We start from the raw sequence: 17,053 nt of genomic DNA, 5'->3' as shown, positions 1-17,053 counted from the left end.
AAAATAATGAAAGCATTACCTAACATCCCGGTAGATACTCGTGCAGTTGTTTATTTTCAGTGCGAGATTTCCTTTAGACAATGTTACGATCTTTTCTCCAATGTGACAGTAACCAAATAAAAAGAGCGATAGTCTTTAATGCGTTGGCTTGTCTCGTTTTCTTTACACGAAAACAATACTTCTTATTAGGAAGAACAATATCATCAGATGATTCTGCACTGTCAATCACAATTTGATGCCTTTGTTAAGCTTAACGTAGAGCGTTTAACACTGTTATCAGACAAATAATTCTTTCAGTGTGAAATGAGAACAGAAGGTATCTTTAAGGCCCACCTTCAACCGACAGGCTTTTCGACTGTTTGTTTTTGTTATGGAAATTCGCAATGCTTATCGTAGCGACCTGATTGGATGAATTTCAGCTTCGGCGGGATTTTCATACATGAAGATTGTTCCACGGCAGGCTGTCGGTTGAAGGCGGGCCTTTAATGAAATTGTTCTGGCTGGGCAGCAAAGGCCAACAGACCAGTGGATAAAAATTCATACAGCATGTACGAGACGACACCCAGTGCAACTTTTTCAACAATAGACTTAACTGACTAGAAAAGTGTAATGTGAAGTGCTGGTTTTGTACCCCATATAAACCATGTGAGCGTTAGCCCTACTGATGGAAATGGGCCCACAAAAGGAGAGACAAAAACTTTAACAAGGGTGGGAAATGAACCCACGACCTTCGGGTTAGATCACCGCTGCTCTACCGACTGAGCTACGAGGTCAGACGGGAGCAACCCGTGGGAACTGGAGATGTTAAAGTCACGGCAATAGTGCTACACGGCCAACGTTTGTTAAAAACGTAACCCTTCCTTTTTCAACAATAGACCGATTCGGCTACCTCAGTGTTGTACCCAATTCAAATCCTTTGGGGATAAAACGTTTTGTACCAAGTATTTCCTTATCATTTAAACGTGAATTGCTACATTATCATGCAACTGCAACACACAAAGAACCTTAATCCCGAGAGATTTGAATTGGGTACAACATTGAGTTAGTCGATTCGGTCTATGAATGGTTTGCAATAACGTGATGAGACGGCCATGTAGGTGCATCATGTTTTGCATCATAATAGTCAATCTTTCTCTATTGTTCTGTGCACCAACATGGATGCTCTGACGCCTGGTGTAAACCATCTTTATAGAGTGTTTGGCGGCCACGTTGGTGTCCCTAAACAAAGGAACGACGGTCATGATGGTGTCCCCCCAAACTTATCCTTCGAGAATTCAGCTCCCTTATCATGCAAATGTTTTCTTTTGTTTCGGTGGGAAAACAAGGCTACTGATCACGCGAGCGAAAACACTATTGTTGGTTTTCATCATGTGATCAACCGCCATGTTTTAACGAAAACAAAAGAAAACGTTTGCATAATAAAAGAGTTCAATTCCCAGAGGATTGGGTCGGGACACCAATATGGCCGCCGTTTCTTTGTTTAGGGGCACAAACATGGCGACTGTGACGTCAGAGAGTAGAGTGAACTGTATTCATTCTTCGGAAATTTCGCTATTTCCCCCCCATCCCATAACGCAACACGTTTGAGGTTCTTAACGTAAAAACAATACAAGTTATTTACTCCTGGGACTGTATCATTCTTCAGTGAACTGGATATTCATTGTTTAAATGCATATTACCCCCCAAAATGACCTGTATTATGGGATTAGTGAAAATACCGAATAAGAATGTTCGAGCCTTCAGACACAGTTACCCTAACTTTGACCCAACTGGGATCAGAACTCATCATGATTGAAAAGGTTGTTCTAATGGAAACTGGCAAAACAACAAAGTGGTAGCATCGAAGCACAATGGCTCCAACTCACTGCTAAAACCTCTATCGGTTTTTTTGTTAAGGTATAATCTTTAAAAACACGGGATTATTATCATTAGCCCTGGGAAATCGCTAACTGAGGGATTAATTCAATCTCAACTCGACTTATTCCAACGTTTCCTTTAAGTTGGGACGTGCGCTACCATACGGCATACAAAGCCGCAAAAAAGCGACTGTCTAAAAGATGCAAGCGATAAAAAGGGTGGTGACCATTACCAGCTATATGCATTGACATTATAAAAAGCACAATTTTGGCCTTTTGACAACCGCCCTAAATGAACTGTTCTCTCGTAAAAGACTAAAGATGGACTCCACACAAAGTGACGGCCTTTGGCGATATTGAAGGCCACATGATGTTAAGCTATCTACACACAGGTGATTCACCTACAAAATTGAAGAGAAAATCACTTTGTAGACCAGGTTGGTACATCGACATAAACGGAAATGTGTAATACATAGTTTTTGACAATATGCTATGTCCACGGGCGCAAATGCTCCAGGCGAACACAAATCCATTTGACTGTTATATATTATCATTTATCGTCTTGGCTTGACGCTGTCTGAACTACTGCTGCTCGAGTCAGACTCCTCTTCACTGCCACTGCTGCTGCTAGAATTGCTACTGCTTCCACTGATACTGTCGCTACTGTCATTGCTATCATCCTCCGAGCTGCTTTCACTACTGGTGTTTTTCCTTTGGGGTCGTTTCTCGACGGTTCTTCTCTTACTCGACTTCCCTTGAGCGACTCTGAAACAATCAAGAAAGAGATGCTTTTTGATCTAACAGCTCGCAAGATACAACTAGAGGAAAACTCTGCAACACGTATTTCATATGAAAAACGAAGAGCCATAAACACACCCAAGACACCAACGCAACAAAAACTAAAAAGAAACTTAACATCTGGAAAAAATAGGTCTGTCAGGAGACAACACACAGGCTGCTCTGCTTGCTAAAGTTCAGCAGAAACACGTCCAAGGCTGAAAGCCTGACGCGTGGTCACATACACTCGTTTAGTTAGCACTTTCAAAGTTTTGTCAGTTAAGCTACGGTGGAGGGGCATTTAGTGAGTAAGCATCCGTTAGTAGTCGAGACAGCTGCATTCAACATGGAAATATGTCACTACCTTTTCTGCGGAGTTTCCGGCTCATCACTCTCTTCGGATTCATCTGAAGACTGACTCCTCTGAACAGAAGAGTGCTTACGCTCTTCTGCTTTGTTCCGTCTGCGGTCAGGTGATGTACTTGGACTTCTTCGGCGTCTCTGTGCAGGACTGGCTCGTTTTGGTGACAGACGTACTGTTGCCCTATTCCTTCGAGGTGATGGACTTCTCGATGGTTCACGTCGGCGATGAAGCCTCGGATGGGAGCGCCTAGGGCTGCCTCTCTGTTTTCTTGCGGGACTTCTCCTCGGCGGCCGAATTGAGCTTCGAACAGGGCGAGGACTTCGAGATCTGTGTCTCTTTACAGCAGGGCTTGGACTTCTCCTTCTCGGTGAGGAAGAGCTAGGAGATGGTTGGCGTCTACGAGGTTGCCTGGAGGGGGAAGGACTCCTACTGCGACTTTTACTTCTGAACGGGCTTCCTCTTCTGAGCTGCCTGTTGAAGCCTCGGGAAGGACTTCCTGATCGCCGCATCCGAATTGGAGGACTGGAATTCCTCCGGTTTCTCGGCGGGCTTCTGCTGCTCGAGTGTTGACGCCTCCGTGGTGGAGCTGGTGGGGAGCGACTAGGGCTTCTTTTCGGGCGCTGATTAGCATTTCTTGAAGGCTGACGCCGAGGAGGAGATGAAGTTTGCCTTCGGTTATTTCTAGGAGGCGATGCACTTCGGGATGCAAAACGTTGAGGCGCAGGACTATCTGACCTTTGCCGATCGGTTCCTTCTCGGGATCTACTCCGGCTCTGATTTCTGTTACTCTTCCGGGTGCGAACAGGACTTGGGGCTGTCCTTCTGCGTATGGGAGGTGGACTTGGGCTTTTCCTTGGTCTCTGCCCTCTGCGTATGGGAGACGGACTTGGGCTATTACTTGGTCTCTGCCTTTTTGGAGATGCCTCGTCTCTTGAAGTCTGTTTACTGGGCTTAGCAGAAGAGAAAGTTGCACTGCGACCGTCTGGGGACTGCTCTCTCACATTATGAGGCGAAGGGGAGGGCTCTTTCTGAACCAATGGCTTTTTTGTCTGTCGTGAACCTTTTTCACTGGTGCCACTATCAGACGATTCACCATCAGAACGTGACTCTGACTCTGATGAACTACTGGAGGAGCTTTCCTCTGAACTGGACGACCGTTTGGATTGGGCTTTAAGCTTGGATGAAGTTTCGTGCTTTAACTTCCTTTGGTTATCTCCTGATACATCGGGCTTCTTCGGAGTGGGCTCTCGAGATGGAGATTTGCTTGGTACTCTGACCTTAGGCCTCCTCTCGCCAGCTGGAGATGTTCGTCTCAGTGCATTTCTGGGCTTTCTCGCATCTCTAGGAGGACTTCCAGATTCCCGTCGTTGACGACTTTTTCTATTGTCCAAAGATGGCGATCGCTGCCTCTGCCTCTGAAACCTGTTCTCATCCCTTGACGAACTACGTCTTGGCCTTTTTTTCTCCGGCGTAGATTCACGTCGAGAGCGATTCGCTTCAATCCTAGAGGCATTCCTTGACTCATCATTTTCTTTCTCTTCAACTTGTCTCTTTTCCTCTCTTTCACGAGAGCCTCTTCTTCTATCAGCAAACTGTGCTTGTTCGGGGCTTGAACTTGCTCTCCTACCCCTTCTGCTCGATGCCTCCCGAAAGTGCTCTTTGCCTTTCATGGGGCGTTTCTCTTCAGAGGGACTCCGAAAATCTCGCCGTTTTCCTTTTTTCCTCTCGACAGGAGACTTTTCTTCCGAGTTTGAACCACCATCATGACGTTGGCGTCTTCCAACATTTTCGTTTTCTTCTGATCGTCTACGACGAGTTTCACTGTTGCGAATTTGCGTTTCTTTTTCCCTTGCCCTGTCATCTGGTGAGCGATCCTCCTGCGCATGCGTCCGACCATAACGAGAGCGATTATCCCTTTCATTGACCTGATCCTGCTCAATGTATTTTTTGTCGTCATGACGAGCCCCTTTATCCTCTCTTCTCTTTTCCTCGCTTCTATATTGGTGATGGGATTGTTTCTGGGGAGACAATCTCTCTGAAGAAGACGACCTTTCTCTGTGGTACTTTTTCTTTCTCTCATTTTCCTTTGAGCGGCTACGTTCCTTTTCTCTTCTGTGTTCTCTTTCATCTTTCGTCTGTTTCCCCTTGTTGCGCTTGGCAGGGCTCTCACTCTCCGATTCGCTGCAGGGGAAAGTACATTGCAACCAACATAAGACAAGTGCTAAAGAGGAATCGTGGTGTGGAAAGCGTACACCAAAAGACGACGACGCGCGGTTTATCAATTTTGTACCCAGTGTGATTTTTCTGATGATAACGGGGACATGTCAGGAAACTGGCAACTAAATCAAGCGAAACGTAAAACTAGCTTCATAAAACATCAAACCAAGGTTTGAATAAAACAGCAAATAAGAAAGGAGGCACTTGGATTATCTTAGCAGCCTGGCAACCTTTCGGGACGTCATTGAGCTCAGCTGATAACACTTTTCATAAGCAAACACCTCGACTGAGACATATCGCTTTGAACCAGAGCGCGTTCATAAAGGAATAGTGTGTCGTGCGTCAAAGAAACTGTCGGTGAAGTGATCCGAAAGACCTCTTTTGCAGTCTCTTTCGGACCTATTTGCGCAATTTATGTTGCTGAACAAAAAGGTATGACTGGAATACGAATAATCTCAACAGCTTTGGGTGTTCAAGCTTCCCGCTAAACTCCAGGTTCAGCTCAATGACGTCATGAACATGCCGCCAGGTTGCTAAGCTAATTTTAAGATGGCGGCGATCGTGCGGGATTTCACCCTACTTTGACGAAGGATTTAGTAAGGTTAGAAAGCTCCTTGGAAGCTGAAACTTCGGGAAATACATTATCTTCACACTAACTTCCTACTGCGAGACGGTACCATTTTGGTGTGAACTTCTCCTTTAACAGTTTTTCAAAGGTTATCTCTGCTGTATGTAAATAAGGTATGTCCGACAGAGTGTTGGTTAAAAGTAATTTCTGGGTTGATAAGGTCAAGTTGCGTAACGAATAAGCCATTCCGGAATTGCGCAGGGACCTGGGGCGAGATTCAACTCTGAACCAATCTATATAATTACACCATCACATGAAAGATAGCGACGCTGAGATTGGCCATCTGTCCAAGTTTGATGCTTTTAGGTTGAACAGAGACCAAGTTACGCACTTTAAAACATAGTTAACAATCCATACAAAAAATTTACGAGTTTATATGGTTTTCTGTTCGACCTAGAAGCATCAAACGTGGACAGATCGCCAATCTCAATGTTATCTTTTATGTGATGGAGTCAATTTATCGATTGGTTCAAATTTGAAACTCGCCCCAGTTCCCTGCGCAATTCCGGAATGGCTTAAAGGGGCAACTTATTGATAAAAGTATACAACATGTACAAAATGAACTGCAATGTTGTGACATAGCCCCTTTAGTTGCAGCTGCAGCCAAGCCATTCCCCCAACGGTGACCCAGAAACCAACACAAGAATTTGTTGTGCACTTGCAAAAGAGTAAAATTAATATTATTTCTGGCGTTTGAGTGTGTGAATGAGACGGACATCGATATTTCAACAGCACGAAGCAGAAGGGCCTTGGGATGAATTTGGTGCATGACGGGTGATATGCCGTCCATAAAGGTTTAGTTTGTCACATGCTTAGCTATTCTAGGCCTGCATCAACAACTGTTCCGAAGCTTACCTTTTTTAAATCTGTATGGTATTAATAGACCTATTTCGATATATTAAAATTCAGTCCTAAACAAAAGTCAACATCTCGAGGCTCTCTGTTGAATATATAGACCTTATTCATAAATGGCGGTCTCATTTATAATTCTTTTGTCCACATGCAAATTAGCCTACCAAGCCTCATTTTAGAGCAAGAATTCTTTTCAATTCACTGTATGGTATCGAGGCTTGGTAGGCTAATTTGCACTTCGACAAAAGAATTATAAATTGGCCGCCATTTATGAATAAGGTCTATAGAAGGATTTGTACGAGTTTATTCCCCAGAGCCTCGAGATGGTGCCTTTTGTTCAGAACTGAATTTTTATATATCGAAAGTGGGCTATTTGACATAACCCAAAACCCCGGGGGTGGCGCTGCATCGGTTCGAGGAATACGGTTTCCTTTTTCCCACTGGGGTTTTTGGTATTTCTTATCCGGCTGAGTCGCTAGTTTGCATTAAAATTCATTTTAATTTCTATTCAATATGAATTGTATGTACGCATATTTTGTAGCACTTAAAGTGGTTCTGTGTTCGCAACTCATGTGATGCCTTAGTTAGCCAAAATAAACCTATCGGTCCATATTTCACTGATGTGTACTGTAGTGTAGCGTAGTTTAGTGTAGTGTAGTGTACATGTAAGATGAAACCCAACCTTTCAGAATTCTTTTTTAGCTTTCTTCTGGGTTTTTCATCTTCAGAGCTGCCCGACTTCCTCCTGCGCTTGGTGTTCCTCTCTTCTTTCTCTTCTTTTTGGAATTTTCTGCTTCTGTCAGGGCTTTTCTTTGATGAGAATTCTTGGGTATCATCGCTACATACAAGCAACAAAAGAAGCTAAAACAGTGTTACATGTACAACCAAATCATGCCATGTAGCCAATCCATGGTATTATTCTGGCCTTCAACAGAAAATATGATTATTCAGATGAACACAAGATTAACTCAATCCACGATTACCGTAAACTTTTGTTTCATGTTTTCAACTTTGTGGTGAAGGTTTCTTTTGCTTATTTTTGTTTTTCAAGATTGACTTCTTCTAATGTGAAGGTTTGCCAAAATGAAATATCAGCGTTGAACAGCATTTGGGAGTGGAGAAATAAACTCCTTGATTAATTATTAATCTGGGATTAGCGTGAATCAGCTTTTGAACAACCGGGGCCCCAGGGGCCCGTTTCTCGAAAGTCCCGAAACTTTACGGGCCATTTTCAGGTGTCATAATTCGCTTTTTATCTCAAGAACGGAGTGGACTTAAGTCGTCAAACTTCACAGTCATTTTAATTTTTGTTTTCTTGAAAACATGTTAAAAGATCGGCTTTCAAAAACAAGCGGTTGGCAGTTTCACAAATGGCTTTTCGGGCCCAAAAGGTTCTTGGGACGTTTGAGAAACGGGCCCCAGGGGGGAGTACTGAGCCAAGTGATATTGAGCCTGGGAATAAACATGATCCCAGCCCTGCTCCCATAGTAAGCTAAGGAAGACAACAGGATCCTGAAGACTATGACAACCTTACATGTACTCTACTGAAGAGTGGCTTTAAGTTGAGGATCTCTGTACTCCACACAATCCGTCTACCACCCAATAATGTAAACGAGATAGTAAATGTACTCAGTATTTGTACAAAACATACCCTCTTTCTTTTCCTTTCTTATTCCTTAACTTTCTTTTATCTGATTCAAATTCGGATTCTGACAAGCTAGAGAAAAATTGGAAGAGAGAAACACCAGAAATGTTAAATCAAGAATATTAATTTTGCAGCTTAAAAACTACAGTTTCTGCAACTCGTCTTGCACCAATTTGATGCTCCAAGTTATGTTGAACTGCACGAGGTTGCATACAACTTGTTGAGTAATCCCTTTGTAAACCTCATTGCAGAACCATTGCACAACAAAAGTATCTTTGGAAAAGCTTGTGTCATTTTCAACATGGATCAGTACCATCAGGCCATTGATAAGTGGCTAGCTAAGCGAGCTCACCATCGAAAGCCACTTCCTGGTACGCAGGGCTAACCATACCTGTTAAACATCAAATAATAATAATAATAATCAACTTTATTTATAGAGGGTAACACACAACAGTGATCACTGATCAGTTTTTTAAAAACCTTTTTTTTCCACCTACAGATGTACATGGTACTGTACTCAATCATTCCTGATGGGGGGAACAATGAATGATATGCTGACACAGTACTTGCATCTGTATGACATTGAAAGCAATCAAAGTATAAACAGTAAGTATTATGCAAATGTTTGGCTTCACCATTGAACAGTGAAGTGTACCTTTCTTCCGGTGTTTGCTCTTTTTGTTTCTTCCGTGTTTTACTGGTGCGAGGAGACATATTTCGTTTATCGTCATCGGACCTGCAGACGGAAATGCAAAGTCAGCAAATAAAAAAGAAGAATGACTTGAAACACTACCAAATTTATCTTGCGCACCCACATGAAAGGTAAGTTGAGCGATACACAAGCCACCAGGGTATTACATGGCCACACCTCATCCCAGTTTCAAGTGGCCTGAAGCGACTGAGAGCAGTGCTACCTGTCCCCAGGCCCTGTGGATTAAATGATAGTCCAAAGCAGGGTTACCCCCCCCCCCCCCACACAGTGCACATGTCACCAGTACCCAGGTATGTACCTGAGTGGAGAGATACAGTGTGGAGCAAAGTTTCTTTTCCAAGGAAAGAACTCAATGACACAGCCAGGCCTTAAAACCCACCACCCTGAGGTCGGGAGTTTGATGCAGTGACCATTTCACAACCATTCCTCCACAACATAGAACAGTTCAATATTATTTCTTGCAACGGGAATGATGTAAATGTTAATGAATTAAAGTGGATACATGTAAGGGCAAAAATGACCGTATACCAGTAATCGCTGCTTCAGGAGTTCAAATACACGTCAAAGAAAACAAAATCCCTAATCATTTTTACCTCCTGATATGTATTTACAGACAAATGCAACAACAGAGAGAACATCTCTTGTAACCTAAAATTACAATATTGCTACAAAGTTAACCTTCTGGCGCCAGTTGTTCAAACAATGGATCAGCGCTATCCACCAGATAAATCACCATCCAGTGGATAGAGCAGTTTTCAATTGAGTGTCGTCAAACCAAAACCAAAGTAATTACTTTGGCCAATCAAAAAAGTCGGAGACAATCCAGTAAACCAATCAGAACTTGAAGTAATTACATGTAGCCGACACAAAGCGCGGGAAATGTGCACGCGCGAGCCACGATTGGTTTTTCACTTCTGATTGGTTGAAAAAATGGCGCGAGAACTTTGAACCAATCACTGAGTGAAGTAATCATGAACCAAAGTAATTATCTAATTACTTTCGACACTCAATTGAAAACCACTCTAGACACTAGCAAAACCAATTGAGTTATCCAGTGTATAGTGATTTATCCAGCATATAGTGCTATCCATCGTTTGAAAAACTGGGGCCTGGATGAAATGTTCTCTTACCCCTTTCAAACCTCAAAGCAACTGGAACACAACATACATGCAGTTCTCATTACACAGTGTGAAAATCAACAAATAGACCAACAGACCAAATCGACTAACTCAATGTTGTACCCAATTAAAACCCTTTGGGAATAAAACGTTTTGTTCCAAGTATTTCCATGTCACTTAAATGTGAATGCTAGATTATCGTGCAACTGCAACACACAAAGAAATTCAATCCTGCGAGGTTTGAATTGGGTACAACATAGACCTCTTTCATAATGGCGGGCAAATAAAATTCTTTTGTTTTAATGTTAATAAGTCTTTCTAGCCTCGCTACAACGAACAGATTTCAAGAAAATATTTGTTTCAAAATGAGGGCAGTACATTGTAGGTCTAATTAACATAAAACAAATGAAGTGGTTTAGTATTTCCATAATTATCATTCAAATGATAATGCTACATTATAATGCAAATACAATACACAAACAATCTTGACAAGGGAGATTTGAATGGGTACAACATTGAGTTAGCCCAATTTGGTCTATATCAATGTTAATGATATAATTTAGTTCACACCTCCTAAAGTATGTTAGAAGTGTGACTTTGACAGCCCTTCACTCACTTCGAGGTTTAATGCAGTTTTTCGATACCAAAACTTCTTGGAGTAAATGAATTTGTTTCTAACTAATAGAGTGATATCATAACACTACAGTGTATCTGAGAAAACTAAAAAGATGTAGTACAGTGTCTACTATCTTGAAACATGGATGTCAAGAGTAGCCAGCTGCCAGTGTCCTGCATAACTGCTGTACTAGAATAGACTGCTGATAATCTCAAACTCCTTTTCCAGTCCAAAAACGTGTGCTGCCGCCTGCTTGATTAAAATGTTCTGAGAAAACCACAATTTTGTCTTAAAGACTCTGTTGAATCGCATGCATAGCGCACTTCGACTCAGGTTACGTGGACAATAAAACCTCCCTTGGCCGTCAGATGTCTCTATCTTGTATCGAATCCATCGCAATTGGAGGAATATTGTTCAAATTTAATGCTGGATTGGTATTATATTAATAGTGTTATTAATACATCATAATTACGTCAACAGTGAAAAACACCAGTGGACAACTGAGCAGTTGGACCGTTATGAAGTGATGATGGCAACTTGCAGATATATCCAAATGAAAACCTCAGGGGTTTGAGCCACAGAAGTCAGTTCAGGATCACTGGATTTCGAGTTTCATTTGCTGAAATCCTTTTTTGTACTGAGTGAGCTATTTGTTCAGTTCTCCTCTCTGCTTTATTTTTTTTCTCTTTAATACTTTTGGAAGTTGTTCCGGAAATCTTGATCTTACATATATACCAGACAACCTATAGACCCTTTGCATATAATTATGGTTCCTAAATTTGAATAATAATACTTTGTACATCCTTAGCCATGTACTTATGTTTCTAGACAAAGGATTTTTCACTCAAATGTGAGGCAAAGGGTCTACGGCTGAAATGGTTTTTGATAAAGCTAACATGTAATTCAGGGTCAAACATTCCTGGTATTGATCAAAATGAGCAAGCTGTTTGTGTCTGTAATTTGATTGCAACAGTTGCAGCAGAGCCTTTATGAACAACTGATTGTCACAAATTGTATAGTAGCGAACAAAATAATAGTATTTCTCTTTTTATATTGGTGTAAAAAAACAAACATCCAGCCCGTTTTAAAAGATCAAAGAATTGAAGAAAAATAAAGATGTACTTTTGAGTCGCTGTCGCAATGCGAGCCGTCTTACAGTGTAAGTGAGGAAACCCGATGATTATTTGATTAGTGTTAGAGCTGTGCTTGATTTATTGGAAATAAACATTTCTATTATTCAGCAACTTTCTCTTCTGTTCGCTAGTAGGAAAGGACACAAATTGTCGCACATTTTCTCTTGAGTGCCTTCATCAAGCTGAATAAAAACATACAACGCGTGCAAAGCATGCCGTTCAACAGGGAGTCTTTAATTTCTTAACTTTCGCAAGTACAGGTCTGGTCAGGTATAAGATTTAAATCATACCTGTCAGATTTACTCCCTTCATCTGAAGAGTGTGGAGTTTGTTTTCTCTTTTTCTTCTTTTCAGGAGTTTCCTTCCTTGAACTAAAAAAATAAGTATGTTGGTAAACAAAAAATCCAGCCTTCATCCACAAAAAAAATGTACATTTTTGTTCCACAATAGACTATCCTTCCTAGCTAGTTTCTAGCCCACTAAAGTTTTCCCACAAGTATACTCCTCAAATAAAGCCATAGCTTTTGGCACTTTGACAAAGCATCTAGGCCAAGACAAACACCTCAATTTTTGAAGTTTTCTTGGTTGGCAGCAACGTTGTACATATGAGCTCAAAAAGACATTAACACCACAACTGACTGTTAACTACACATCAGAGGTTGTTTGCAATGATCAGCAAGGTGTGCAAAGTTAATACAGAGAAGTTATCATGATTGCTGGCCTTACCTTCATCAAGCCATTATGAAACTTGACAACAAACAAGTGAATACTCTAAATACAGTGTTGGGAAATAGAAAATCAAGAAGATTATTTAGACAATGGTTCATTTTGTCAAAGCGAGAACTAGCGTCCGTCACTCCTAAAAGTAGTGATAATTTATTAAAATCATTAGTTATTTTGACCACTGAATGTTTGGTCCCCTAGAAAAGAAACAACTTGATCTTAATATATATATTATATGTCTAGTCTTCTAGCACTGGAGTACTAATATACACATATGTATTGGAGACACTTGGGAAACTGAAATCAACAAATTAAAGCAAATCCAATCAAATATTGGTTTTTGAGGAGAGGGGAGGGTGCCCAAAGAAAAAACTTCTCAGAGCAGAGTAGATCAACCCAACAAACTCAACCCACATATGACACAAAGTCTGGAAATTGAACTCGGGCCACACTGGTGGGAGGCGAGTACCCTCACCACCACGTCAGCTGTGCACCCGAAGATGCAAGAATGAGGTCCTCATGACCTCATTCCTTTATGAGAAAATCAGCACACACAGTTACACATTCTTCAAAGGAAATCCTTACTTCTATATGATAAAAAAGAATTGAGGAAACAATTCCTGATCTGAATATCATGGGTACTCTAAGCTTCATCACCTTGTATACTATTGTTTCACTTTGGTTTTATGTGACCTCTCATGTGAAAACGTTCCTTAGGAAAGTCGTTTGAACGACTGAATGTGCGGCAAGCTCACACGTTGTGAAATCGTGAACAAGGATCTTATAGAGTCGGCTTACACGGCTAACATAAACAGTCTATCGAAAACTCCACCATAACGGAATTTGGAAAAAACAGCAATATCTAATCTGAAATCAAAATCAAAAATTTTATAAAAAGCAATATTGTGTTGTTATTGTGCGTAAAGCAAGATATTTTCTCTGCACAAAACAGTGCTTCACTTGCATCAGTGCGTAAACGATGTACTGTCACGCAACTTTTTGAAAATTGCGTACCGCAATAAATTCATGAAATTCTGGCCGCTTGCCGCAGGCAAATATACTTCCACTACATTTATTCATAGAATTGAAATACACAATTGGGTAGATTTGTTAAGATATTTTTAACATGCGGGGTGGCCAGAAACAAAAAAAGTGCGATGACACTGACACATCACACAGAGTGAAAAGTCTTAAATGAAAGCAACCTCATCTAAACTCCGATTTCCTCAAGTGGAGGCAAAACAACTGGTTTCCATTAAACGAAGAGCACACAGTGTGCTTTGAGGTTTCCATCAGATTCTCAGTGCCGATTATTCTCATCTCCCGACGCCTAAGAAATAGACAGGGAACCATCACGTGACTTAGTTCACGCCAGCGAAAAGCATGTTTTGAGTGTAAATCACGGGAGTCTGCAGCATTTTGGAAAGACAGCATGAAACCTCACGAAAATGATCTCAGATCATTTTTTTTTAATTCCAATTCTTTCCGCACACATGAGGAAATGGCTGAGCAAGCCACATTGTGAGGCAGTTTGCTCAGATCTTTCCACACTGTTTTCGTGTGAGAGGTCACATATAACTCAAGACTGGACGGACATTTTATATTATTATTACACACCCTAAACTACATGTACCACCATGCACCCCACCTCACCAAGTGTAGTCAAATTATTACACATTTTTTCTGCTTTTTCTAAGGAGCCAAACATTCAGAAGGTCAAATCAACAAACAACATTCCAGTAGCTTTCGCGTCTATATCTTTCCCAGGATGATGTTCTATTTCCCATGCACAAAAAAATTCACTACAAAAATGATTGTTTTGAGTCATTGAATCATACGGTACATATATATGTGTCCAACAAGATCTCCAGTGATCCTTTTCACAATGAGAGAGAGCTTAATATTGTGAATTCAGAGATTCCCCTCCCCTGATCCACCCCCAACTTCAGCATTAGCATGATTACAAGAGGACAAAAGGAACAAAGCCAATGAACAGTGGAAAGGACAACAAAGAGCTTGGAATTAAATGTGATGCGTCAATGGCATAATGCCAAAGACATTTCTTCTTAAAGCACCACATGATTCTTACCTCTGAGTCTGCTGTATTCTTTGTTCTCTTTCCCTTTCTTTTTCAATTTCTTTCTGTCTTGCTTCCCATGCTAACTGTTCTGATTTTCTTTGTGCCTCTTTCAATTCCTGGTCAAATGATGAACCGTCTTTGTAGTCATCTTTGATCCCCAAAGCTTCTTTCATTCTCATATTTTTCTCTTCAGTTGCTTCAGCCAGCTGATGTGTTTCTGTGATACTGTTTATGAAGGAGCAAAAAAAAATGTTTAAGTTTCCTACACAGAGACATAGAAGGTTGGTACATTGCACCGCACATGACATGAATAATCTTTGCCTCACCACGAAACAAGTATAAGTAACTGGAATGTGATCATCCGCCAAAAATGCTACTATGACAATATTTTCAATAATTTAGTAATCAGATAACTCAGGTGTATGATATTATAGATTTTCTTTCAAAGAGATAAATGTGACAACTAATCTGTCAAGAGCGGTGTACACTCTTAACTTTAGAACTTTGTTACAAATTTTAGCACAAAACTACAGTAGCCTTGTATCTATAGCACAACGCTGCACCTTCATAGAAAACTACATGCACTTACCTTGAAGCTAAAACTTGAAGCAAACAAGAGGACATTATTAACATAAACTTTTCAATTAAAAATAGGTTATATGAATAACAGTGTTTATATCAAAATTATATACATGTAAATGTACAGGCAAGTAATAGCACAGTTTGCTACGTGATGTAAGAGTAAATTGCACAATGTGCACAAATCCATGTAGCGGCTTTCAGCTGCAGGTTGGTAGGGACTAAAGAACTTTTACAATGAGCAACTGTGTGTATTGGGATATGAAATACATAATTATTTCTTAACAAACAGCACAGCTGAGATGCCAAAAACAACACCACAGACAACCCTATAATATCATTACAATTCAAGCTGAGATATTGTGTTGAAGATTGTTCCAAACACAAGTTATAACAATTTGTTGTGTGGACTCAACACTGAATGCCAGATAAAATTTTATCTAAAAGACAAAGCAAAAAATGCCTCCAGTTTACTGAAGTCAAGTGACAAAGATCCTTACTGCAAGAAAGAGCAGTTTTACATGCACTTTTCTAAAAAATAACAGCAAAATTAATATAAGCATAACATGTATTCTTTCCTTACCAATTCCCATTACAAGGACATCCCTGGAACAAACATATAACAAAATATAAGCTTGCAGTTGCCATTACCACTAACCCGTATTGAACGTGACGTACCTGGCTTTTCCTTCCTTCTTGTCTTTGGTTGTCATGCCTTCTTTCTCGCAAAGGATACCACGCAATTCCTCCACCTTGGTTAAAATTTCATTTTCATTGTATCTAAATTTTGAATGAGATATGATATATGTACAGTCTAGCTTATTAGTGTAATAGCATGCACTTTTAGTTCCGCAACTATCAACAAAAACACCCTCAACAGTACCACTAAAAGGTTTTACTCTACCTGAATTAATGCTAAGATAAAAATTAATTTCCCATGTTTCAAGTGAAAGATCGGAAAGCTGGCCACAAAATAGCTCATGTCCAGTTAAGGATTGGGACCGGCTTAAATATCATGTTCCATCGTTTTTAATTTCAAAGAACTACATGTATTCCAGTGCAAACTACTGTAACTTGTGACATCTCGGTATTATACCCATTTTTCCTTCGCCGTTCTTGTTCGTACAATGAATAAAATTGCAAGTGGCTTTTACAAATAATTTATTTTAAAGACGATTCAATGGTAGAATTATGGAAGAAGTTTTCCCGCAAATTATAATTTGCGACAACAGCAGACAGTACTTCCTGAGGTTACACGCACTAAAAATTAATGGCCACATTTGCTAGAACTTGTAAGTTACTATACTTAAAATGGACGAATTGTCGGACTAACCCCTGCTCTTCCATCATATCTTGTAGTTCCATACACTTGAGTTCAATCTGTCGCTTTCTCTCGTGTTCTAAGATCTCCTGGTTTGGTTTCCGAGTGTTCATTTGCTCAAGTCTGTCGACATCTTCTTGTGTGTGGTACTCGACTTTCTCCTTTCTGCTACGAAGCAAGGACAAGTTCCTTTGAACGTACCCATTTGTGCCTGAACCCCGAGCAGTCTGTAAGCCAATGTTATTGTACATCGTGAGTATTTCGCTCGCTTCAATTACGAATAAACGTTTCCTTCCAACTTGGTCAAGCTTTCACATCGCTCAAACAACATGGACGTCTGGAAAGCGAAGCGAGGTTATCTATCCCATGATGCACATAGTATCTGCTAGTCTCCAGTCTACAACCTCCATTCTCATTCCCAGAGTCCATCGT

General features: G+C 40.6%; 1 protein-coding gene across 2 annotated transcripts; it reads right to left on the bottom strand.

Annotated features, from left to right (window-relative positions):
- Nucleotides 1-119: 119 nt before the first annotated feature.
- Nucleotides 120-16,961, bottom strand: LOC138047269 (serine/arginine repetitive matrix protein 2-like). 2 transcript variants are annotated; one of them, XM_068894030.1, is made up of 9 exons: nucleotides 16,634-16,961; nucleotides 15,979-16,080; nucleotides 14,731-14,946; nucleotides 12,209-12,289; nucleotides 8,995-9,075; nucleotides 8,346-8,411; nucleotides 7,377-7,532; nucleotides 2,998-5,178; nucleotides 120-2,621 (listed from the first exon to the last, which is right to left on the bottom strand). In XM_068894030.1, the coding sequence occupies exons 1-9, from the start codon at nucleotides 16,870-16,872 to the stop codon at nucleotides 2,411-2,413; spliced, it is 3,333 nt and encodes a 1,110-aa protein (XP_068750131.1). In that variant the 5' UTR covers nucleotides 16,873-16,961; the 3' UTR covers nucleotides 120-2,410. The 2 variants fall into 2 exon arrangements, with proteins under 2 accessions (XP_068750131.1, XP_068750132.1); XM_068894031.1 differs by lacking the exons at nucleotides 14,731-14,946; nucleotides 15,979-16,080; nucleotides 16,634-16,961 and adding an exon at nucleotides 12,645-12,663.
- Between the last annotated feature and the right edge of the window lie 92 nt (nucleotides 16,962-17,053).

The sequence above is a fragment of the Montipora capricornis genome, chromosome 4 (genome assembly GCF_036669925.1).
Source record: "Montipora capricornis isolate CH-2021 chromosome 4, ASM3666992v2, whole genome shotgun sequence".
In the NCBI taxonomy this organism is placed as follows: domain Eukaryota; kingdom Metazoa; phylum Cnidaria; class Anthozoa; order Scleractinia; family Acroporidae; genus Montipora; species Montipora capricornis.
This window is presented reverse-complemented; position numbering and strand designations above follow the sequence as displayed.

Coding starts and splice junctions, on each gene's coding strand:
- LOC138047269 (XM_068894030.1), bottom strand. CDS start 16,872: ATGTACAATAACATTGGCTTACAGACTGCTCGGGGTTCAGGCACAAAT. Junction 9,076..12,208: donor GAAGGGAGTAAATCTGACAG/GTATGATTTAAA, acceptor TTCCGTCTGCAG/GTCCGATGACGATAAACGAA. Junction 2,622..2,997: donor CCGGAAACTCCGCAGAAAAG/GTAGTGACATAT, acceptor TGATTGTTTCAG/AGTCGCTCAAGGGAAGTCGA.